Below are 23,760 nucleotides of genomic sequence, written 5' to 3' on the forward strand. Positions count from 1 at the left end.
CACTTGATTACGCTCTGACGCGGCCATCATCTGTCAGATCAGAGTCACAAAGACGCTTAAGTAGAGAGACGCTCTCCTCTCACTGCCTTTGGATGAGAGAGCATCTTAAATTTGGAGTTATTCTGGAGCTTGATTTAAGAAACTGCATACAAATTATTCCCGAAAACATTCAAACTGGTTTTAGTGTATAATACTAGTTGTATGTGGCCATTTTGTGATTTTGCTTTAATATAGGCTGTAAGGGCGAGCAATCTCCCAGTTAAATCAATCAATCAATATCCTATAGTGTATTTATTGCTTTAATTAAAGTCGTAGGAGCCACAGGTGTATTAATAAATGAGCCAGCAGGTGAAAGAAGAAATGCCCTTGCTGCGTTTCTCAAGGATGCAGCAGCATCCCGGGCATCAGTTGCGCTCTGTGTACAGCAGGAGGCGCTGGCTGACTGCAGTGGGGCTCTCGTTGCCGTTTCTCTAATCCTGTTGCGGCTCTGTTAGTGGCAGATAGTCACGCTGGAGAGTAAGACCATCAAGGAGGAGTGAGAAATCACCACCAAAAGGAAGATGGGAGGATACACGAGCGCCGGCGCGAGGAGACGGTGCAACAGCAAGGTGTGACGACAAGCAAGGGTGTAGGTCTGTTAGAGCGTGGCAGGAAAAATGCCTCCACATGCAGCAGAGCGTGTATGTGTGTTGTGTGTGTGTGTGCATACGTGTGTGTGTGTGTGCATGGGTGTGTGTGTGCGTGTGTGTGTGTGCGTGTGTGTGTGTGTGTGTGTGTGTGCATATGTGTGTGTGTGTGTAGGTCTGGCTGTGTCTCAGCTCGTCCTCAGCTCTTGGACTGTGTGGGTTCGTTGTGTGAACGGGGAGTTGGCTCGACGTTATGGCGTCACAGACAGGAACCCAGCAGGAGATTACTGGAAGAAGATTCCAGGGAGCTCCAACTGCTTCACAGGTGAGACAGACACCTGCCTGCCTCTCTCTCTCTCTGTCTCTCTCTGTCTGTCTCTCTCTCTCTCTCTGTCTGTCTCTCTGTCTGTCTCCTCTCTCTCTCTGTCTGTCTCTCTCTCTCTGTCTCTCTCTTAGTCTCACTCTGAGTCTCTCTCTCTGTGTGTCTCTCTCTCTCTGTCTCTCTCTTAGTCTCACTCTGAGTCTCTCTCTCTGTGTCTCTCTCTCTCTGTCTCTCTCTTAGTCTCACTCTGAGTCTCTCTCTCTGTGTGTCTCTCCAGTCACACCAGAGGACGAGCTGTGGGCCGTGACACCGATTGGCGGTTTGTCCCGTCGACTCACTAAGCTCCTCCTTCAGAGTCCTCCTAAGCCCCACCCCTCTGTCACCTCCCTAAGTGTTGATGACCTTGACGATGAGTGGGAGCTGATCTGATGACATCACTGTGACGTCACAGCTCCTCTGAGGCTGAACCGGCAGTGACATCACTTCCTGTCTCACAAGCAGCTTCCGGGGACATTATAGTTTAGAGGACGGCGTCAACATGGTTGAGGTGACTGAAACAAGCTGACTGCCACAGCAGGAGCCCAGGTGGCTGCTGGGAGATGAACTGAGACGCATCACTTTAACAGGAAGCACTTTACTTGGCTGGGACTCTTCAGTGGATTGAAGGATTTAACATTTGTTTAAACTGGTTGGTATAACATGTTGTATTTTGCTCTAAACTGGTTTAAACTGGTTGTAAATCATCTATTTAACTGTGACTTTTACTATGATGTTGACCAGTTCAAACTGGCTGAAACTGGTCCAGTCTAATTCTAAATATTTTTAATCTGCGTCAAGTCCTGACTGAGTGCAGATGGGAGCCTGAGTCAGACCGGTCTAAACTGGTCTAAACTGGTCTAAACTGGTCTAAACTGGTATATATTATAAGTAGAAAAGTATTGATTGGTAACCCTAATCCTAATCCTAAAATGTAAAAGCTGTAAAGGCGTATTTCCTGTTTAGTTTGATGAAAACCTGGAAACTGACGAGAGCTTAACTGGAGAAAGTGAAGCCAACATCAAACTGGAATTATGTTTTGATTGACAGTTGCTGGTTGCCTGCTGCATTGCTTGTCTCTGTCAGTTTCCATAGTAACAGGCAGAAAGTCCTGCTGAATGTAAAGAACTTTTTATCTGTTTATGCTTGCTGCTGCTAAAAGAGTTCAGGAGGAAAACTGCAACTTCATTCGCACTTCATCTACAATTAATCAATGACTCTGTAAGCAATCCACAATAATAACAAATGTCCACCATTAGTTATTATTCATGAATGATTCTTTGAAACACTTTTTACTCCATCTTGCACCCGATCTGATCAGCTGTGTTCCAATTGATCCAGTGGACTCATTGCATCGCTGAGTCGTCCTGGTCCGTCTTACTCTCGTGCTCTTGAGCTGTAACTTCTGTTTAAACTTCCTGTGTGGAGCTGATGTGTTCCCTGCTCTGTGACATCATCTGGTGAATGGTTGAAGTGGCTCCTTTAAAAGATTTGAATCCTTTTCAGTCTCTTCTCATGCTCACAATGTTGCCATGGAAACCCCTACGTTCATGTCTGATTGGTTGGCTGGTAGGTGGTTTGTTTTTGTTGTGAATAAATTGCTCAGCTCACTTATCTGATCAAGTTATTGATCAGTACGTGTGATTACTGATTCTCTAACTTTGTTTTTTTTTACTTTATTACAGCTATGATTTGCTGGGGATCTCATAAATTGGAGTTCATGATCGGCTCGCTGAAATTCTTCTTGAGTATTATGACATGAAAAATCCTCCTGTGAGCGACTTAACTAAAGTAACTAAAGTAACTAGTAAATGTGAGATAAATGTGGTGGATTAAAAAGTTGAATATTTCTTTGTGAAATGTGTCCAAAACTCCATTAAACTTTCAGAACTTCAAACTGTACTAACGTGTTTGAGGCGTTACTCTCCACCTCTGCATTTGGTGAGGTCAGATGTTGGACTGGAGCTGTGATTGGTTGGTTGATATCAAACAAACTGGCAGCTTTGGTTTGTTTATTTAGACGTCACACAGAAAAACCTCCAAAGGTCTTCAGCTGAATGTGTAATCAATGATCAGATCAATTTGAAAATCAATATTCACACCTTATGTACAAACAAAATTTACATAAGCTAATGAGCAGCAGTGCACAGGCTGCAGAGAGGAAGTGACATTACAACCAGCTGTGTGGCTGCAGGAAGTCAGGCAGTGCAGCGAGCTGACCCGGGACGTCCCGGGCCAAAGTCCTGAGCACCTGCAGCAGCAGGGTGGGCGGGGCGATGCCAGACAGACACCTGAAGACATCCTCTCCCAGCAGGCTTTGCCAGCGCTGTGGCTCGTCCCGCAGGAAGAGCAGCGCGGGTGTTTTGGGCAGGAAGAGCAGCAGGGAGTGCATGCAGCGCAGGATGCCGCGCTGCTCGGCCATGTTGAAGGCCTCCAGCTGCAACTGCTGCAGCAAAATGTCCAGCGCGCTCCCGGGGCGCGCACCGTGCTCGAGCAGAAGCATCAAACACTCCGGCCTCGCCAGCGTGCACGCGACTTCCACCGCCGTCTTCCCTGCGTCTGTTGAGTGCGCGCACCCGCCGCGGCTCTCCAGATAGTCCTGTCGCGCGTTCAGGGTAGGGAAGTCCTTCAGCGCGTCCACGATCATGCCGAGGATGGACACGCGGTTGTAGCGCACCGCTGCGCGCAGGTGCGGCGCGCCGTCTGCGTGTTTACAGCGGCAGAAGCTGCGGCCGCGCGCTCCGAGCGCGATCAATGAGAACCTGCCCAGCAGGTGGCGCGCGTAGTCCTGGTGGTCGTGCACGAGCGCGTACATGAGCGCCTCGGAGGGCGTGAAGGCGCGCGGCCGGCCGTCTTCCCAGCTGAAGACCTCCATAGTGCGCATGTCCTCCAGCAGCCACACGGGCAGCGCGTCCCGTACCGCGCGATACAACGCAAAGGACGTCCTGTCACACTGCCGCTCCGACGGCGACGACGAGGAGGACGCGGTGTGATCCACGAGCCAAGGCATGGTGACGTCACCTGAAAATACTATCAACACTTAGCCACTGCTTCCGGTTCGATGAAAGCCCTCAAAACACCAATCAGAGGGACGTCATCAGAGCAGCCGCCTGTCTGTCTCACTCCGTCTGTCTCTCTCTCACTCTGTCTGACCCTGTCTGTCTCGCTCTGTGTCTGCCTGAGTCTTTCTGTCCCTGTCTGTCTGTCCTTGCCTGTCTGTCTCTCTTGTCAAACATGTCCCTCAAGCTCTCCTGGTCCTTTATAGTCTCTCTTGCTCCTCCCCCCCTTCCCCCCCCCACCAACGTTTTCAGCCAATGAACCATTTTGTCGTATTTCGTCTACAAGAAGTCTGTAAATAATAAACGTTAGGAAAACATAGGAGTAACATATGTAGAGTAGGAGGGGCTTAAGACGTTCTCGATATATATTAGATACGCTATTACCGCCAGAAAGTAGGCAAATGTGTGTGTGTGTGTGGGGGGGCACTTATGTAATGAGGTCAGTAAACAAGATGAGAAACTGTTGATCAGATCAATGACTGAGTTGATCAGTGATCTGTTCACTCTTGGTATTGATTGTCAAAGCATCTTTGGAAACCTCCAAACACACACACTCCCTCACACACACACACTCCCTCACACACACACATATACACTCTCTCTCTCACACACACACTCTCTCTCTCTCTCACACACACACACACACACACACATTCTCTCCGTCTCACTCTCTCTCACGCATTCTCTCTGTCTCACTCTCTCTCTCTCTCTCACACACACACACTCTCTCGCTCTCTCTCACACACACATACACACACACACATACTCTCTCTCTCTCTCTCTCTCTCTCTCTCACACACACATACACACACACCCATTCTTTCTCGCTCTCTATCACGTATAGTATTAATATAAATCATTCATTCAGCGCCGCTGGATCAGAACCTGGATCAACAAACAGGAGGAAACGAATCGATGATTGTTCAAATGATCTATATGTGAAGTGACACAGCGCCCCCTGCTGTGCGCCGGGACGCCTCACCGACAATATCGACACAACCTTCGGCCATTAACACATAACATCCGGTTCTTCCCAGTATGTCACATGATACAAACACATGGAGTTACAGTGGACCAGAACCCAAACCCGACCTGAATAATGCAGGTTAGCGTCACCTCTTTTTCCGACTAAAGCAAAGAAACGAGAGGAAAAACGCTGTGAGACAAATTACACCAGAAGTGTCTTTATGTTGTTTGTCTTTATGAGCCGCTGTGTTGGATCGATGAAGACATTCATCAACTTTTTTGACAGCAGGTTTTGTTTTATATGATAAGACAGACTGATATTTTATCAGGTCACGTGACCGAACGAGTCTCTCTCTCTCTCTCTCTCTCTCTCTCTCTCTCTCTCCCCTCTCTCTCTCTCCCCCCCCCTCTCTCTCTCTCTCTCTCTCTCTCTCTCTCTGATCAGCTGATCGACTCTGGCGCGGTTCGGCTCTGCCCCCTTGGGTTCAGGTCCAGGTTCGGTTCTGCTCTGTGTTCCAGGTTCTGGTATCATCTGGTTTATTCTGGTTACGCTGAGTTGTTTCCTAACTTCTCAGTCAGTCTGCGAGCGGCAGCTTTGTGTTTTTTAAAGGCGATTTTCTTCTTCTGTCCGTTAAAAAACGAACCCACTCCCACCGACCCGTCAGCTTGTTCGGTTAGCAGATGGTTCTTGTGTGTAACTAGTTTGGGGTTTTTGTTCAGCAGTTGGTGAGTTCAACTGCTGGTTAGGGTTAGGTTCGTAACTGTTAGCCTGGGAGCTAACAGTTAGCAGCTAGCAGTTAGCCTGAGCCTCCTTGTTGATGATGCCCGCGATGCTAAACTCCGAGGTTCCCGGTAAAAGGAGAGGCAGAACACCGGGGGGCAGTACCGGCAGCAACCCCGGAGCTAACGCTCCAAGCGGCGGAAAGAGCCTGTCCGGGAATGGAACCAACAACAACAGCTACTGGGAAGAAGGAAGTTCAGGCTCTAGCAGCGACGAGGAGCATGGTGGGTAGCCTCGAACACCGAGTACTCAGCATAGCTACACTTCTACTACGTCCGCTTCTACGGCAATCTCGAGTACTCCAGCACCGGGAAACTATATATGTGCGTTACTGAGTGTTATTGAGTATTGGTGTGGACTACTGTGACATACTGAGCGTTGCTGAGTGTTGCTGTGACTTACTGTGACTTACTGTGCGTTACGTACGTTAATGAGAGTTAGTGTGTTACTGAGCGTTACTGGGCAATACTGTAGGTAACTAAGATAGAGCTGCTGAGCTACTGTGCATCACTGTGTCACTATGCGTTACTGTATATTCCATAGTGTGTCACAGTGTTCCCCAGTGTTCCTTACTGTGTGTTACAGTGTGTAACAGTGTGTTACAGCTACTGTTCTGCATGTATTTCTGAGCGTTTCTGCTTGTGTTTCCAGGTGCAGGAGGAATGCGGGTGGGGCCTCAGTTTCAGGCTGTTGTTCCAGATTTTGATCCAGGTAAGAAACTCAAATGTTTGTCTTTACTGCTTTGTGTCTGCTTAACTGTAATATCGGTAAACGTGTTTTGATTTTAACTGAAAAACAAACTAATAGGTTTGTATGTCTCTCTCTCTCTCTCTCTCTCTCTCTCCCTCCCTCTCTACCCCCCCTCTCTCTTTACCCCCCTCCCTGTCTCTACACCCCTCCCCCCCTCTCTCTCAGGTGAGGCTCGGGCCGCTCAGCTCTCTGAGAACCTTGGCATGTTGGTCTGGATCCCAAACAGCTGTTTGAACCAAACCCAATGTGAGTTTGACAAAAGACAAATGAAACAAATGGAAGATTTGCTTTGTTTATTTCTGACTTCCTGTTTGTGTTTGTGTGTCAGTGGACGAGTACATCGCCATCGCCAAAGAGAAACACGGCTACAATATGGAGCAGGTAAGAGGCTCGCAGCCACGGGTGGTCAAGTGGAAGTAAAGTGAACAGGTTTGTTTGCTTTGTTATGTGTGGTTTGACCCTATGACCCCGCAGGCTCTGGGTATGCTGTTCTGGCACAAACACAACATAGAGAAATCTCTGGCTGACCTGCCAAACTTCACTCCGTTCCCAGATGAGTGGACGGTGGAGGACAAAGTTCTGTTTGAACAGGCGTTCAGCTTCCATGGGAAGAGCTTCCACCGCATCCAGCAGATGGTGTGGAGAGGCGGGGGGTCGAGGGGGGGGGGTCTAGGGAGACACAATGACACTTCACATCTCTTCTTAAGATTTGTTAGACCAACAGAGGTGTGTGTGTGTGTGTGTGTGTGTGTGTGTGTGTGTGTGTGTGTGTGTGTGTGTGTGTGTGTGTGTGTGTGTGTGTGTGTGTAGTTACCAGATAAGTCCATGTCCAGTCTGGTTCGCTTCTATTACTCCTGGAAGAAAAGTCGCAGTAAGACCAGTTTGATGGATCGACACACCCGAAAACACAAGAGAGAACGAGACGACAGGTGAGCACAACTTGCTGGGTTCAAATCCCGCAGACCACTGTGACATAACAGAACACCAAATGCTAGCTCAGTCGCTAGAGCATGAGGCTCTTAATCTCAGGGTCGAATGTTCGAGCCCCACGTTGGGCGATTGGTTTGGGAAGGCAGTAGTTCAGTCGGTAGGGCTTTCGCTTGGGAACCGGAGGGTCGCCGGTTCGAGTCCCTGCCTAGGTGCCCCTGAGCAAGACACCGTACCCTCAACTGCGCCCCCCTCTGTAATGGGTGGTAATGTAATGTCATGTAAGTCGCTTTGGATAAAAGCGTCTGCTAAATGATCGTAATGTAATGTGTGTGTGTGTGTGTGCTGCAGTGATGATGAGGTAGAAGAGGGTAATGGGAACTCTCCCAGTGACTCTGAATTTGATCCAACTAAAGAGGACAAGAAGGAGGTAAATGAAGTGCACTGGCTGTTTACTGACACAATTTCTTGTTTCTTGTTTTTCCTTAGAATTTTATCAATCCATTTCCTATGTGTGTTTACTTCCTGTTTCCTGTTGGACTCTCTGTTTTCAGGTGGGTTCTGGATCAGAGAGGTCAGAGGTGAAACCAGCAGCAGGGCTAAAGGTAACAGTTCGACTTCCTGTCACAGCTCTGTTGTGCTTTTGGGGTCAGGGGTCAAGGTCAGCTCTTTTTGTCTCTGTGATTTAGCCCCCCCATCAGGCCATCGGTGGTAAGGCAGCTCAGCGTGCTAAGAAGCGTCCCCCGAAAGGAATGTTCCTGAATCAGGAGGATGTCCAGGCTCTGTCCTCCAGCTCCCCCTCTGCTCAGGGACTCATACGACAGCTGGACGGCCAGCTGGTCTCCATCAAGAGACAGGTACCTGTCTGCCTGTCTGTCGTGTAGACTGTCTGTTGTTGTTTATCTTTCAGCCTGTCGTTTGTCTCTCTGTCTCCTGTGTGTCTGTCTTGTCTGCTGTGTCTCTGTCCGTCCTCAGTCTAACTCGGTCCCGTTTGTCTCCAGATTCAGAGCATCAAACAGACTAACGGAGCCCTGAAGGACAAGCTCGGCTCTGGAGTAGACGAGTACAGACAAACTGAGGTAACCATGGCGACAACAGTCACACACAACGTTGCTGGGTTGTGTTTAGTAGTTGGTTGCTGTCTTTAGTAGTTGGTGACTGCTGCTAGACTGGCTCAGAGGACCAAGCTTACCCCTGATGAAGGAAGGGAGTCACCAGACAAAAGGGCTCACCTGGAGTCCCCTCTCTTTAACACAACTCAACTTCACTTTATGTAACACAAAATCACAACAAAGGTTATCTGGAGGCATTTTACATACAGAGCATTTAAAGAAACCCAAACACTAGCCTTTAACGGGACGGAACCTCAGGCGGAACCGGGCTGGAGTTGGACGGCCATCTGCCTGGACCGGGTGGGTTCAGTAGTTGCTGGTTGCTGGCTGATGTTGCTGGTTGTGTTTCAGGTGAATCAGAAGTTTAACACTCGCTGGACCACAGAGGAGCAGCTGCTGGCTGTTCAAGGTAAAGAGCACAGATGGTTTGTTTGTACAAGGAGAGGTCATTGTTGTAGTACTGCTGTTTGTTTACACTGATATATGTTCAGAAATGTGTTTTCATCTTAATCTGAAAAGTCGTGTCTCATGTCAACGTTTGCTCTGCTCCAATCACAACCAGCCATCAGGAAGTATGGGCGGGACTTCCAGGCCATCTCTGACGTGATTGGTAACAAGTCTGTGGTTCAGGTGAAGAACTTCCTGGTGAATTATCGCCGCCGTTTCAACCTGGACGAAGTCCTGCAGGAATGGGAGGCCGAACACGGGATGGAGGCAGGAGAGAGAGGAGGAGAAGAGGACAGAGAGGTGGAGGAGGAGGAGGAGGAGACAAAGGAGGTGAGGAGGAGTATGCTGCTTGTTACCTGCTTTGTCCTGAGAGGGGCTTGATGTTAAAAGTCATGGGGTCATCTAAAGGTCAGGGTGACGGCCCGTTGCTCTTGTCTTCTACTTCTTTGTGGTCCTGAGGTGGAAGAATGAGTCGGAGTTCCTCTCAGCCTCTATTAAGAAACCATTGAAGATTCACAACTGATTGACACATGATCTCTGTCTGTCTAGCTGTCTCTCTCTCTCTCTCCATCTCTCTGTCTCTCTCTGCCTGTCCCTCTCTCATCTCTCTGTCTCCCCCTCTCTCGCTCTCTCTCTCTCTGTCTCCCTCTCTCTCTCTCTCTCTGTCTCCCTCTCTCTCGCTCTCTCTCTCTCTGTCTCCCTCTCTCCCTCTCTCATCTCTCTGTCTCCCCCTCTCTCTCTCTCTCTCTCTCTCTCTCTCTCTCTCTCTCTCTCTCTCTCTCTCTCTCTCTCTGTCTCCCTCTCTCTCTCTCTCTCTCTCTCTCTCTCTGTCTCCCCCCCCTCTCTCTCTCCTGTTAGGGTATTGAAATGTCACTGCTTCACATACAAACTTTTTAAAAATTGATTAAGATTTTTAAATTCTGCTTATTATGAACAAAAATAGTAATTTTGTGTATAATTTACTTCAACTCTTAAATATTTATGATTGATTATATATCATGATTTTTGCGTGCAGAGTAGGAGAGAAATTCTTCTTTAATAGTGTTTGTGTGATTGATCCGTAGTCTATCAGCTCCATGTGCTGTGTTTCAGGAGGCTTCTTCCTCACCTGTGGACCCCCTCAAACCTGTGGCGTCCTGAGACCCTCTGACCTCTGGATTTTATGTCATCATCAATGTATTCCATCAATTTCTTGTTTTTCCTTAGAATTTTATCAATCCATTTCCTATCGTGCATCACCTTTTTAACCATTGTATTGATTAAGTTCATCAAGTTTTGAACGTCAATCTTTGATTGGTCCATTGAGCATTTTATGAATGAGCCGTCAACTGACACCACTCTGGACCAATTGTAATCATATTTAGTTAGTTTCATGCTGATTGTGTTGATTTGGTCAGTGTGTGTGTGTGTGTGTGTGTTTGTTTGTTTGTTTGTTTGTTTGTTTGGGGGTTGGACTGACGCAGCCATTTTCAATTTGAGGTCACTTAGGAAGGGGGCGTGTCTCATGTCTGGTGATAAATTTTGAAATGAGTGGAAAATAAAAACCAAAGTGAAAATACATTTTTGTTCTTCAAGTTCAGGTTGCGTTTCGGTCCTCAGTGCAAACTAACGGACCTGGAGCCCAGAACCCATACCAGATCTGAATGCTCAGTCAACATTTCTATCCTGTGATAGTTGCATGAATTTACCAACAAAGTTCTACTTGCCAGGAGCCAACATTTTGGGTTCTGAACCAATTTATTTGTGTTGGAAATGCTCAGAATTATGTTAACCAACCAGAAGAGTGCCAATCAGTGTTGGTGGAAGACGGAAATTGTTGTGGGGCAGTAGGACAGGCGAATCAGTCCCAGTAACTAAGTGACCTTTGACCCTGAACCCTTCTGTGGCCTGATAGAGAAAACAATCATTCTGCTGAAAGTGTCAAATGATCCATGAGAGCCCAAACAGCGTGTCTCAAATCTGAAAGTGCGACACTCAGTCTTCCCACATAAGAGGAATATCAGGGGAAATTTGCCGAATTTTCGATAACTGAGACTTAATCACCTGTGACTCGGTTAAACTGCGCCCTCTACTGGACAGGACTCTACCCACACCTGCATGCCAAAAATTACAATGTTGGCATACCCTGTAAAAGTTTGTTTTTGGTTAAAAAAAATGAAATCACATCAAATCATTATTAATAAGTATTTTGGAGTTTTACAGAGGGTGAGGTGTGTTGGTAAACACTATGTAAATGATATATTTTTCAATATTTATTTTATCTAAACATATTCGCTTACAGTGTTAACAATTTGAGGTAGTGCGTTTCTTTTATTTAATAGAACCTGGTGAAAAATGAACCCTTCCCCACTTTTGGTTCGTATTATTGAGACCACGGAAGGAGGCGCAGCGCCCCCTGGTGTCCGGTGTGTGGCTGCAGCAGGGGGATTTCCTGGGCGGAAGCAGTGAGGGGGTTTCCACTGCGAGGCTCCGCTCCCCTCTGGATCTCTGCTGGGCTCATCCACCACGACCAGAACCCGAAGCTTGACTGACCGACACGCAGAGCACAACCGGCCGGGGAAGCGGACTCTGAACCCGGACACATGCGGGCTCCGAGGCCCGTAGGCTCCGAGGCAGCGGCAGGTTGGCGGTTGGAATCCTGGAGCTGAGCTCGGCCTGTGGAGGGGGAGATACATGTGAGTGTGTCTGTGTGTCTGTGTGTGTCTGTGTGTGTGTGTGTGTGTGTGTTTGTGTGTGTGTGTGTGTGTGTGTGTGTGTGTGTGTGTGTGTGTGTGCTAATGGACTAAAACGCAATAAATGCTACAGCTAGCCTTGTGTGTGTTGTGTTGATGTACGTCTTTAGTGTGTGTGTGTGTGTGTGTGTGCTCGCGCGCGCGCGCGCGTGTGTGTGTGTGTGTCCCCTGTGAAAGTGTGTTACGTGTGTGTGTGTATTGTGGGTCAGAGTGTGTGTTATGAACCACACTTTAAGAAGCATTAGCATTTAGCATTGACACATCCAGTCCCAGTCCAGTGGACGAACGGAACACAGAGCTTCCGGAATTGTTGACGTTTGTCCCTTTGAACCCCCGAAAGATATAAGACAGCAACATCAATAAATCATGGACACTGTTTTCCAAAGGACCAGCAGGCGGCAGGATTGCATTCATAATGTAGACCTACACAGCGGTGAATCAACTACATGTGTTGTGTTTGATAGCCACACTTTAACCAATGCTAAGGACCAGTTTAAGCCTTACATGTGTGCCAGGTCACATGACCTCATGACCCCATGACCTCATGACACCACAGTCAGCTGGCCTCATGTAATGTTTGTTATGATGTTTCACAGCTGAAGCGATCTGATCCGTTAGTATTTGTGCCAATTTCAGTGCATCGACGTGTTTAAATGACTTAAGCTGCTGCACTTAACTTCTTAGTGATGCTAACGTTACTACACAGCCATAACCTGACGGCTGCACATGAACTCAGATGAGATGCTGAGCTTTGTTCTTGGTTCTTCAGGAGAGATGTTGCTGTTGTCTAATGGAGCTAATGGGAATCAAAGTGATGATGTTGATCAGTGAATGTGCTGAACCTTGACCCCCAGAGAGTCAACACCACACAAACCATAATGTTTACATTCTCCACCCCATCATGACCAGCTAAGACCTGGACCTGGAGCACATCTGGGTCCGTGGAGGTAACGGCCAAGAAATTTTCGTTTTGGAGCGGGCAACTAAAAAAGAGCCGTATCAGTTTTTGCTCTTAAATGGGAAAATTGTTTCATGCTTGAAAACTTTCTGCTTTGCTTTTGCGTCAGTGTCTTTGTAAATCTCATCTCAGGTCCTCCAGTGAACGACGGTGGCGGTCATTCAGCGATGCCACAATCCTCTTCCTGTGTTTTCTAAATGATCTTACAAAGACATATTTCCTCTTTGAATCTAGTTGAGGTCCGATTAGCTTCTTCCTCTTCTTCTTTGGTTATAAATCAGACAAAGAACAATGACTTCTGGAGCAAACAAAGAAATAAAACGCAAAAGCAAAGCTGAAAGTTTTCAAGCATTTATTGAATTTCATATTTATGAACATTAAAAGAAAAATCTGTAAATGTTTCAAAGTTAGTTTCCAGACTCGAGTTGATTGGCTGCTACACGGACCTGACGGCTGTCTATCATAATCAATATCTACCTTTTATATCAGGAAAATCATCCAATTATCTTGATTCTAAAAAGATTTGATTCACAGTGTTTCACTTTCTGTGGAGTGAAGCCTTCATTGGTCCACTGCTCATTGATCGATTGGTTATTGATGCTCAGCTGTGATTAAATATCAATCCAAACACACTTCCACTGAAAGGGGGAGCTGCCCTGGTGGTGAGTTGGTGACATCACATGTTCCAGTTGAATTCAGCCCCAAAGAGAAGTCACGTGACCGCCTGACACCATGTCAGCTGTCAGATCCTGAACTGATGACACACACAGATGATATCACACTGTGTGTGTGTGGGTGTGTGACTGACATAGGTGTGGTGTGTCCCTTATAGTGTGTGTTTGTTTGATGCAGTCTCTGGAAAAGCCCCTAACATCCCAACAGCTGAGCCAGTGACAGGAAGTGATGTGTGTGTGTGTGTACGTGTGTGTGTGTGTGAGTGAGTGAGTGTGTGAGTGTATACCGTGTATGTGTCTCTGTCTCTCGCTCTCCCCCTGTCTCTCTCTCTCTCTCTCGCTCTCTCTCGTTCTCTCTCTCCCTGTCTGTCTCTCTCTCTTTGTTTCTCTCTCTCTCGCTCTCTCTCCTTGTCTCTCCCCCTGTCTCTCTCCCTGTGTCTCTCTCTCTCTCTCTTTGTCTCTCTGTCTCTCTCTCTCTCCACCGTCTCTCTCTCTGTCTCACCTGTTTCTCTCTCTCTCTCTCCCCCATCTCTCTCTCGCTCTCTCTCTCCCTGTCTCTCTCTCTGTCTCTCTCTCTCTCTCTGTCTGTCTGTCTGTCTGTCTGTCTGTCTGTCTGTCTGTCTCTCTCTCTCCCTCTCTCTGTCCCCCTTTGTCTCTTTCATATTTGTGTCTCTTTGGATGAAAGCTTCTGCCAAATGAGGAAAGGCAAATGTATGTATGTATGTGTGTGTGTGTGTGTGTCTGTCTGTATGACCTTAGTGTGTCATCTCCGCCTCTCCTCTTTAGGTCATGTCAGCAGGAAGGAGCTCTGATGGGAGGGAGGTGCAGCTTCCTCTCCAGCAGGTGGCACCCTCCTTGGCCACGCCTCTCTCCCTGGCCACGCCCCTTCATCGACCAGCCAATCCTTGGCCAGTCAGTGACCCCGGAACTATACAAGGTAAACAAGCAGCACAGCCCTGAACTGTGAAACACAGCTAAGGTCAAATCTGACCTGCAGGGGGCGCAGTCGCCACAATAGAACCAGAGAAAACCTGAGCCGAATTTCATCAGCTAGTAGTTGAGGTGTTTGTTTGTTGTGGTGCAGGCGTCCCTGCAGGCTTCCTGCCAGTTCACGGAGGATTCAGAGACCACTTTGTAGAAAGTCCAGAGGCCAAGTACTGCTGTGAGTCCTGCAGACTCGTCCTGTGCCAACCAAGACAAACCGAGTGTGGACACAGATTCTGTCAGTCCTGCATCACAGACATCCTCAGGTGAGACAGACAGACAGACAGACAGGTAGATGTGTAAACCGGCTCAATGCTGCAACAACACTTAGCGTCTTTAGTCACACAAAGAAATAAGTGAATGAATAAAAGTCTCTGTTTCTGCAGCCGTCCTCACCCGGTTTGTCCCGCTGATATGGAGCCTCTATTCAAAGACAAGGTAGACAGGAAGTGATGGCACAAGTATTTATATTCATTCTCACCCTCCATCCATGTGTGTGTGTGTTGGTCCTTTTAGCCCTAACAGACTCTGGTGGTCTTTTTTGTTCTGACCAATCAGAAGATGTTTCATTCATGAGTTCATTATATTATAGGACCATATGATCGATATGTGTATGAAGTCACTGTTTACCTTTCAGATTTTCAGAGATGTTTGTTGTCATCGGGAAATCATGGCACTGAAGGTTTACTGTCGCAGCGAAGCTAACGGCTGCCAGGAGCTGATGAGTCTGCAGCAGGTCCCGGTCAGTACAACCAAACCTGACTTCTTCTGCCAACGGTGTTTGACCGGAAGTAGAAAGCCTATGTTAATAATAATAATAATAATACATTTTATTTGTAGAGCACTTTTCATAGTTGAAAACAATCTCAAAGTGCTACAGAGTACAGCAAAATGATGTTGCTATTTTGCGGTCTGACTTTGTCTCCCTGTTTGTCTCTCCACCTGTCTGCCTCTACTTTACTGTCTGTCTGTCTGTCTGTCTGTCTGTCTGTCTGTCTGTCTGTCTCTGTTCTGTAGGACCACCTGAACGTGTGTCCGTTTTTTGAAGTTCCGTGTCCATTGGGGAAATGTAAAGAGAGGATGATGAGGAAAGAGATCCCCGACCACCTGAGCTGGAAATGTAAACACAGAGAGACCACCTGTGAGTTCTGTATGACCAAGATGGCCCTGACAGACCTGCAGGTAACTGCTAATGACCCACAACAATGAATCAATGGGATTGGTTGTGGAGATAACACCTTAGGGAGGCGCACAGCTTATCATCCAACCCATTTGAATCTGTGTAACTGTTGCACAACAATGAAAGGGTTAACCCTAACCCTTTCATCTGGTCTTATTAGATGACTTGTTTCTGACACATTAACCTAATTAAGGCTCTAGATGGACAAAGAGAAAATTCACCAAGTGATCCTTCATCGGTTCAGTCTTGCTTCAGGTTGGGATGGATTCACTGTGAACCAGAACCAGAACCAGAACCAGGAAGAGCTCAGGGTCTCATTTGTTAACTCAGTGAGGTCATAACTAATATTTGTGTGTTTATAGAAACACAAGGAGACAGTGTGTCCGGCGTTCCCAGTGGCCTGTCCCAACCACTGCACCTTCTCCTCCCTGCCGAGGAGCGAGGTACTGTCATCATCATCATCACTATCACTTTCATTATCACTATCATCATCACTATCATCACCACTATCATCATCATCATCATCATTATGATCAGCATCATCACTATCTGTGATGAAGATGGTGTTAGTGATGATGAAGATGATTATTGTGTTTCAGCTGTCTAGTCACCAACACGAGTGTCCCAAAGCTCAGGTCAGCTGCCTCTTCATCATCTACGGCTGCTCCTTCAAGGTACTCACCCCTCTTCATCATCTGCTCTTCTTTCTTTCTCTCTTTTTTCTTTCTCTCTGTTTTCTTTCTTTCTTATTCATGACTTCTTCTTCTTCCTCTCGTCTTCATGGTGTCTCAGGGTTTGAATCAGGACCTGAAGGAACACGAGTCCACCTGTGCAGCTGAACACCTCAGACTGATGGCCACCCGGAACTCCAACTTGGAGACCAAGGTAACCATAGCAACCAGATTTGGGCAATATAGAAGTATTTTGCAGAGATTTTCATCACCCACCATAGTCACCATAGCAACATATTAAATGACAAGATCTTTGTGTGTCGAATCAGGCAGGCAGACAGACAGACAGGCAGACAGGCAGGCAGACAGACAGTGAAAGTGTGTGTGTGTGTCGGCAGGTGGAGGATGTAAAAGCAGAGCTGCTGGAACGCTCCAAGGTTCTGCCGTCCCTCAGCAGTCGCCTGTCTGAACTTGAGAACCAGAACAACGAATTGAGAGACAAAAACAGACAGATGGAGCAGAAACTGTCCACCATGCAGGTAAGACAGAGACAAACGTGGACAAAGAGACACGCAGAGACAAACAGGGACAAACAGGTTAAAAGTAGTTGCAGCTTTAATAAATGCAGAGGAAGAGCGCGGCCTGAGAACTGCAGAGAAAGAGTAAGAGGACAGAGACACAAAGAGTGGAGACGTCTGAGCGTCTGAGGACATGTTGGGCTCACACCCTAAAGTTACTATGGTAACTCCAGTTCCTGTGTGTGTGTGTGTGTGTGTGTGTGTGTGTGTGTGTGTGTGTGTGTGTGTAGAAGCTGATGAGCTCACACTCAGAGAAGCTGCTGGAGATGGAGCTGGAGCTGCGATCGCTGCGTGTCGTCAGAGATGAAGTGGAGAACCTTCGAGGAACACTGGAGAACGTCCGCACCAGACTGAGTGCTGTGGAGCAAGGTGGACGCAGTGGAACCAACAGCACTACACACACTCTGGGTCAGAACACACACACACACACACATATGATTTATTGGTCATCAGTGTCATAAATTAAATGTATGAATCTGTAATCCATATCTTTATTAATAATGATCTTTTTTGCAGCTTCCTTGGAAACCCAACTCGGTCGCCATGACGACATGCTGAGCGTGCATGAGATCCGATTGGCTGACATGGACCTTCGTTTCCAGGTCTTGGAGACGGCCAGCTACAACGGGACGCTCATTTGGAAGATCAGAGACTACAAACGGAGGAAACAGGAAGCAGTTGCAGCGAAAACTCTGTCACTTTACTCGCAGCCCTTTTACACCGGATACTTCGGATACAAGATGTGCGCTCGCGTCTACCTGAATGGGGACGGGATGGGCAAGGGGACACACCTGTCCCTGTTTTTCGTGGTGATGAGGGGAGAGTACGACGCCCTGCTGCCCTGGCCCTTCAAACAGAAGGTAATCGTCTGTACCGACTGAGTGAGCGCCCCCGTGTGGCTGCCCTGTGATGCTAACAGCCCTGTGTGTGTGTGTGTGTGTGTCTCAGGTGACCCTGATGCTGATGGACCAGGGTCCGTCCAGGAAGCACTTGGGCGACGCCTTTAAACCCGACCCCAACAGCAGCAGCTTCAGGCGTCCAGCAGCAGACATGAACATCGCGTCTGGCTGTCCGCTCTTCGTCTCTCAGAGTGTCCTGGAGACAGGAAGCTACATCAAAGATGACACCATCTTCATCAAGGTGACGACCTGAAACCCCTCTTCCTCCTGATGACATTTTGTTGTTCTATGATTTGTCAAAACTTCATGATTTTCATTGGCTGGTGTTTGGGTTCAGCCTGAACCTCCGGTCACATGATCGGTCCTTGGCCCCCTGAAGGTTCTCTGACCTAAGGGTGGAGCCCTAAGAACGTAGAGCAGCACACCACAAACATGCATCTAATGATGATGATGATGATGATGATGGCAACTCTACTGTTGCCAATAAATTCAAAGTCCCTGTGATGCTTCATCAGACGTGTGAGGAACATGAAGCTCTGTGATAAACTCATGTGTGTTGACAGGTTACCGTGGATACCTCTGATCTCCCTGAACCGTGACCGACTGACCTCTCTGACCTCACTGGTCTGAGATTGGCTCACCTGTCACACTCCGTGGAGCAAAGGATGATGGGAAGGATCGACAAGATGGAGATGAGATGAACGTCCAGCTGAGAAGAGCGATAGAGAAATCCAGCACCGAGAGAGAGAGAGAGAGAGAGAGAGAGAGAGAGAGAGAGAGAGAGAGAGAGAGAGAGAGAGAGAGAGAGAGAGAGAGAGAGAGAGAGAGAGAGAGAGAGAGAGAGAGAGAGAGAGAGAGAGAGAGAGAGAGAGAGAGAGAGAGAGAGAGAGAGAGAGAGAGAGAGAGAGAGAGAGAGAGAGAGAGAGAGAGAGAGACTCCACTCAGGGTGGATCAGTGTTTGACTCACTGCTGATGACTGAAACTGTCACTGAGCCAACATGGCTGCCAGGGTTTGGTGGGACAGAAGAAGCTTTTTTATTATTATTGTTGTTTTTCTGCTGTTTGTTACTGATGCTGTGCATCAAGCTTTACTTCTTGTTTACTGAAGCATGTTGGGAAATTCTCCAGAGCCGCAGCAGAGAAACAAACCAGCAGACTTCCTGTGGCTCTGTGTTTCCAGATGTTTCCACCAGACGCAGACGTTCTCCATTGGACGAGAGAATACATTTGATTCATTCTGTTCTTTTGCACAAAATAAAAATGTTTTAAAAAATCATTGAGGGGAAACAAACACTTATGTCAGACTTTTTGGACAAAGCTTTTATGTTGTTTGGGTTAGACTTGCTAACTAAAAGGTGATGTCATGTAAAGTGACATGTAAAGTTTCAAATCAGTTTGGTTGTAATTCCAAGTAGAGCCCCAGTATTATGTTTTTAACATAACATAACGAGTTCTGTACTCCAAGTAACATTACTTGAAGCTAAATGTGTCGAAGACCTGAAGAATACCAGAATAACACAAAAGACAAAAGAAGGGGGGAAAAAAATGCAGCACAGCGTCATACCTACTTTGGCCTCTGGGTGGCGGTAGTTAGACCTATACAGCGAAGAAGAAGAAGCAGGAAGAAGGAGGAGGAAGTGGTCTGGGAAGCTGCTGCTCGAGTCCAACTACTCCACGGAGCGTCGGAACCGGCATTCAAAGGGAACGGGTACGTCCAGTTGGACCCGGTGAGTTAACGGCTCAGCCCGCTTCATTCTGCTGCGTTCTGTCCGTCTGCTGCACGTTTGTGTTCCAAACTAACTCATTGAGTTTTAATGAGTCCTTCAAACTGCTGGAACGTCACGCGCGTGCGTGGAGCAAAAGTCAATTCGAATTATTTTAAACTCTGACTACATGATCAAATTAATCATATTCATCATATTCATCATTTAACATTTGACTTGAAGGCGCCTCAAAGACACTCGAGGTTTCTTTAAAGCACCAAAAGAGCCAAACACGAGAATGTAAACAGGTCAAACTGCTTCATGGAGCCCAAACACACAAACAGATAAGATAAGACAAAATAACATAACAGATACGATGAGATAGTACCTGACTTTAAATGGTCTTATCTTATCTCTTATTTTGTCTTATCTGCGCAGATAATCATGCTCAGGACCACAATTATGTGTAATATTTAACATATATTGAACATTGAAATTGTTATGATTTTCTCATTTTCATCATCAGCGGAAAAAGTCGTAAAATATTGCATCTACTGCAAAACTGTGTGTGTGTGTGTGTGTGTGATAAAACCCCATTGTTCTATGGTCACAATATTAGAAACAAACATCTGTGACATTCATTCATTTGATGATGTCATCATGTCTCTGTGAGTTAAGCAATCATATCAAATGTTCATGAAGAATCAAACGGCCTCCATCTGTGATGCTGAAATACAGAAGTACAACTTAACTTACACTTCCAGTTGAACATCTGAGAACTCTGCCTCGTCACGACGACGCCTGACTCCCTCACTCACTCGTCTCGCGTTTACGTCGGCACGTTGGGATGCGACACCAACATCCAGCTCAGCTTCATTATTTGATTGTGGAAGAAGTGACTCCATGGAGGATCCGTCCGGGTTCTGTCTGCTGTCGCCCTTGACAAGCATCTGTGACCTCTAAGCCCCTCTCACTGCGCTGTGATTGGTTGTCAGGATGTTCCTGACAGGATGTTTCCTGTCGGCTGTTTTTCTCCTCCAGACGCTCTAAAATGTTTCCTCACTGTCTGAGACGTTTCTACGCACATGGATCGGCGGCTCGCGGCACTTTGCCCGTCCTCACGCTCTTCACTAAGGTGAGTCACAACACTGGAACTGAACATTCAAACCAAAGTAAATACACATCAGTTATGTCACTGAAAGAGCTTTCATCCATTTATTAATTCATGTTTGTGTTGGAATGTTGTTTTGTTGGTATATTTCCTCACAAACTCTCAAATGTCTCTGTCAGGATCCGTGCCCACTGTGCGACGACGCCAAAGAGAAGCTGGAATCTTTCAGACACAGAGTGAGAGAATCCTCTTCAGATCAGATAAACATGTTTCTTTACTGATCAGTTTTTCAATATTGAATTTGAGTTTTTGTGTATATTTGTTTGTTTTTATTTGTTGTTTTTCTGCAGCTGGTTTTGCAGCAAGTGGACATTTGTCTCCCAGAGAACAGAGTCTGGTTGGACAGGTACCGTGTGGACATTCCAGTCTTCCACCTGAATGGACAGTTTCTGATGAAACATCGTGTGGACGCTGCCCTGCTGGACAAAAGGCTGCAGGAAGTAGAGACACAATAAGATAAAATGAGCAGAATAACAACAAATCCTCATGTTTACTGTAAACAACAATCAAATACAGCAAAACACATTTATTAAAATCAGGAAAAAATGTCGTTGCACTTTGTCTTTTTCTGTAATTTGACTGTAAAAACATTGAAGATGGAAAACAAAAAATGTCTCTAATGCAGCTCTATAGATCAATATTCATACTGGAAGTGATCCTGCGATACCGCCGCCCTTTGTCTTCATCCGCTTGCTTTGGCCTCCATGTTGCATGGTGGCGTTCTGCTGAAGGTGATCAGAACACAAAGGCCCGTTTCCTTCTGCACGATCTAAGTTTATTATTCAATTATTGATAATTGATTCATGTGTGTTGTGGATTTATTGCCAAAGCTGCAATCAGCTGATTCTCCAAGTTGTTAATGATTGATGATCATGTGATACCTCCTGAATATTTCAAGCACTACTGGCTGTCAGCCAAGTGCGTCTCACATCCCCGTGTCACGTCACGTGTGTTGCTGTGTGCCGGTTTCCATAGAGACGGGCTCAGGTGTGTTTGTGTGGTTTGATGGACTCCAGCAGCAGCAGCAGGTGTTTGGACGTTCACTTTGCTCTGCAGAGAGCAAAACGCAAAATCAGCAGCCTGCAGCAGCAACTCAGGGACAAGTAAGTCCATAATCTAGGACCTGGACCTGGTCCAGGACCTGGTCTGAGATCTGTCTGCTTTGTACTTCTCCCAGACAAGTAAGTCCACTGTGGAGCTCCAGCAGCAAAGTGTCGCTCAGAGTGAATGTTCAGTCTGAAATGCAGCAGAATTCTAAGAATGATAGGAATTTGCTCTGACAGAGTTGATCAGCTTTGTGCTTAAATGGGAGCCAGAGGTCAGAGGTCTCCGCTCTATAGTTGTGTCAGAAACAGTCGAGGCAGGTTGCCCTCATTTAGCTTCTAACATTAGCACGTACGTCAGATTAGAGTCCACTGACAAATGCAAACTTGGGGGGGGGGGGGAAGATTTCTGTGGTTGAGCTGCAGCAACAGCAAATATGAAGAAGAAGCTATTTCATAAATAATGGAATCAAAACATTTTCAATGTTCAAGTAGAAGAAGGAATTCCCGAGTTTATGGAGAGTTGGAGGTTTGTAGGCGTTGTGACTTTGCTGCATGGAGTCACATTCAGAAGAGAAAGCAGTTTGCTTATAATAACAGCAGGTGGTGCTGTTGTGCTTTGGATGCTTATGATGGACAAACGATGACGTCATGGATGTTAGATTTAGAAGAACAAATCTTTACGCTCCAAAATGTCTTCCAGCTGAGATCTGATGAAAGCACTCTTGACTTCCTGCCTCTGTAGTTGTGAGTAAACACGCTTAAGTCACGTGTGATCATATGACATCATGCGTGACACGACGTGTTCAAACCCTCCAAGGCTGCAGACAGGTCGGGACCTTTGACCCTGAGTAGGAAAAGCAGCAGAGGAGAAGAAGGGAATGTTGACTAAGATGTTGAGATTTAACAGCGAATCAGCTGCAGCGTTAGGGTTAGGGTTACGTGATCAGGTCACGTGATCAGAGTCTTTCAGTGCTTCCACATCCTGAAACCAAAGACGATAAAAACTGCTAACATGGAGCCTCTGCACTGGTAGGGTCTGTGTGTGTGTGTGTGTGTGTGTGTGTGTGTGTGTGTGTGTGTGTGTGTGTGTGTGTGTGTGTGTGTGTGTGTGTGTGTGTGTGTGTGTGTGTGTGTGTGTGCGCGTTTCCTTCAGCTAAAAGATGAAATCAGTCATATTTAGAAACTTTAAATAACGTGACAGCATTAAAATCTGCAAAAAGTAACAAACAGGAGTTTGACTTCCTGCTGTAAAGTTTCAAACCTTTTAGCTTCAAAACTGCTTTAAGTTTCTGTGCAGCTGTTAAATGTTTCCTCATGAAGCATACGAGCACGAGGACGGCCCGGCCCGTCTGTCTGTCCCGCTTGTCGCCTGCACACCAGCAGGAGGCCTAGCCGAGTGACTTCTTGAATACGCTGAGAAAAAAACCAACGAGGAGAGAAGAGAGAATCGTTTTCCAGTGTGTGACTGCTCTGGATGTTACTTCACTTTCCTCGCTGTCATCCTCTTGTAAGAACGCGATCTGGCAGGGCAGACAGGTCTCACAGGGCAGACAGGTCTCACAGGACAGACAGGTCTCACAGGACAGACAGGTCTCACAGGAAAGACAGGTCTCTCGGGGCAGACAGGTCTCACAGGACAGACAGGTCTCACAGGGCAGACAGGTCTCACAGGACAGACAGGTCTCACAGGGCAGACAGGTCTCACAGGACAGACAGGTCTCACAGGGCAGACAGGTCTCTTGTTTAGCACAATTAATTGTATTTAATCACAATTTTTACTGTCCTCGATGAATTAAACTTTATCGTCTGCAATTATTATCCTGAGATCAGGCGGTGCCAATAATATCGACCAGTTTCCACATGTTGACTCTTTATGAGCAGCCGTCTAACTGTCCACCTCGCGTTGGGCTGGTTTGGTAACCGTGACAATGGCCGACATCATTTCGTCGGTCAAAGCGGCTCCTGTCATTCTATTGGCTGGGGACTGTTGACTGGGTGGTCACGCCAAAGATCCACGAACAGAATCAATCAGAGCGTGACAACATCCGGTTTGAGCGCAAGCAGCAGGAATCCAAGTCCAGGCAGAGACATTAAGAGAAGATAAAACTCTGTACTAACCCAGCTACCAGCAGGTTGGG

The 23,760-nt window shown here is 46.9% G+C and overlaps 4 protein-coding genes and 1 long non-coding RNA gene across 7 annotated transcripts in view; 4 read left to right on the plus strand and 1 right to left on the minus strand.

Moving 5' to 3' along the window:
- The first annotated feature begins 731 nt into the window (after nucleotides 1-731).
- Nucleotides 732-2,886, plus strand: LOC142988219 (uncharacterized). The gene is made up of 2 exons (XR_012960571.1): nucleotides 732-951; nucleotides 1,226-2,886. It is a non-coding gene; the product is annotated as an uncharacterized LOC142988219 (long non-coding RNA).
- A 100-nt stretch (nucleotides 2,887-2,986) lies between these two features.
- Nucleotides 2,987-4,199, minus strand: LOC142988218 (ankyrin repeat domain-containing protein 9-like). Its single transcript, XM_076137307.1, has one exon. The coding sequence runs from the start codon at nucleotides 3,992-3,994 to the stop codon at nucleotides 3,155-3,157; it is 840 nt and encodes a 279-aa protein (XP_075993422.1). The 5' UTR covers nucleotides 3,995-4,199; the 3' UTR covers nucleotides 2,987-3,154.
- Nucleotides 4,200-5,406: 1,207 nt separating this feature from the next.
- Nucleotides 5,407-10,584, plus strand: rcor1 (REST corepressor 1). The gene is made up of 13 exons (XM_076137306.1): nucleotides 5,407-6,014; nucleotides 6,442-6,501; nucleotides 6,706-6,786; nucleotides 6,869-6,921; nucleotides 7,015-7,176; nucleotides 7,351-7,469; nucleotides 7,819-7,897; nucleotides 8,022-8,072; nucleotides 8,157-8,324; nucleotides 8,469-8,546; nucleotides 8,931-8,988; nucleotides 9,142-9,356; nucleotides 10,119-10,584. Exons 1-13 carry the CDS (start codon nucleotides 5,828-5,830, stop codon nucleotides 10,164-10,166), a joined length of 1,359 nt encoding a protein of 452 aa, XP_075993421.1. The 5' UTR covers nucleotides 5,407-5,827; the 3' UTR covers nucleotides 10,167-10,584.
- An 852-nt stretch (nucleotides 10,585-11,436) lies between these two features.
- traf3 (TNF receptor-associated factor 3) lies at nucleotides 11,437-18,978 on the plus strand. Of its 3 annotated transcripts, XM_076137302.1 has the most exons (15): nucleotides 11,437-11,701; nucleotides 12,528-12,705; nucleotides 14,177-14,327; nucleotides 14,475-14,640; nucleotides 14,761-14,812; nucleotides 15,012-15,116; nucleotides 15,392-15,556; nucleotides 15,917-15,997; nucleotides 16,154-16,228; nucleotides 16,347-16,439; nucleotides 16,624-16,764; nucleotides 17,034-17,211; nucleotides 17,320-17,663; nucleotides 17,752-17,943; nucleotides 18,266-18,978. In XM_076137302.1, the coding sequence occupies exons 3-15, from the start codon at nucleotides 14,180-14,182 to the stop codon at nucleotides 18,299-18,301; spliced, it is 1,776 nt and encodes a 591-aa protein (XP_075993417.1). In that variant the 5' UTR covers nucleotides 11,437-11,701; nucleotides 12,528-12,705; nucleotides 14,177-14,179; the 3' UTR covers nucleotides 18,302-18,978. The 3 variants fall into 3 exon arrangements, with proteins under 3 accessions (XP_075993417.1, XP_075993416.1, XP_075993418.1); XM_076137301.1 differs by lacking the exon at nucleotides 12,528-12,705; XM_076137303.1 differs by lacking the exons at nucleotides 12,528-12,705; nucleotides 16,154-16,228.
- Nucleotides 18,701-23,760, plus strand: part of mipol1 (mirror-image polydactyly 1) — a 30,560-nt gene continuing 25,500 nt past the window's right edge. The window contains exons 1-2 of the mRNA XM_076137305.1: nucleotides 18,701-18,712; nucleotides 19,293-19,429. Coding sequence (XP_075993420.1) covers nucleotides 18,701-18,712; nucleotides 19,293-19,429 — 149 coding nt within the window. The remainder of the gene's footprint in view (nucleotides 18,713-19,292; nucleotides 19,430-23,760) is intronic.

This window comes from Genypterus blacodes, unplaced genomic scaffold (assembly GCF_046128005.1).
Source record: "Genypterus blacodes isolate CSIRO-AG114 ecotype Tasmania unplaced genomic scaffold, CSIRO-AGI_Gbla_v1 ptg000304l_1, whole genome shotgun sequence".
In the NCBI taxonomy this organism is placed as follows: Eukaryota; Metazoa; Chordata; class Actinopteri; order Ophidiiformes; family Ophidiidae; genus Genypterus; species Genypterus blacodes.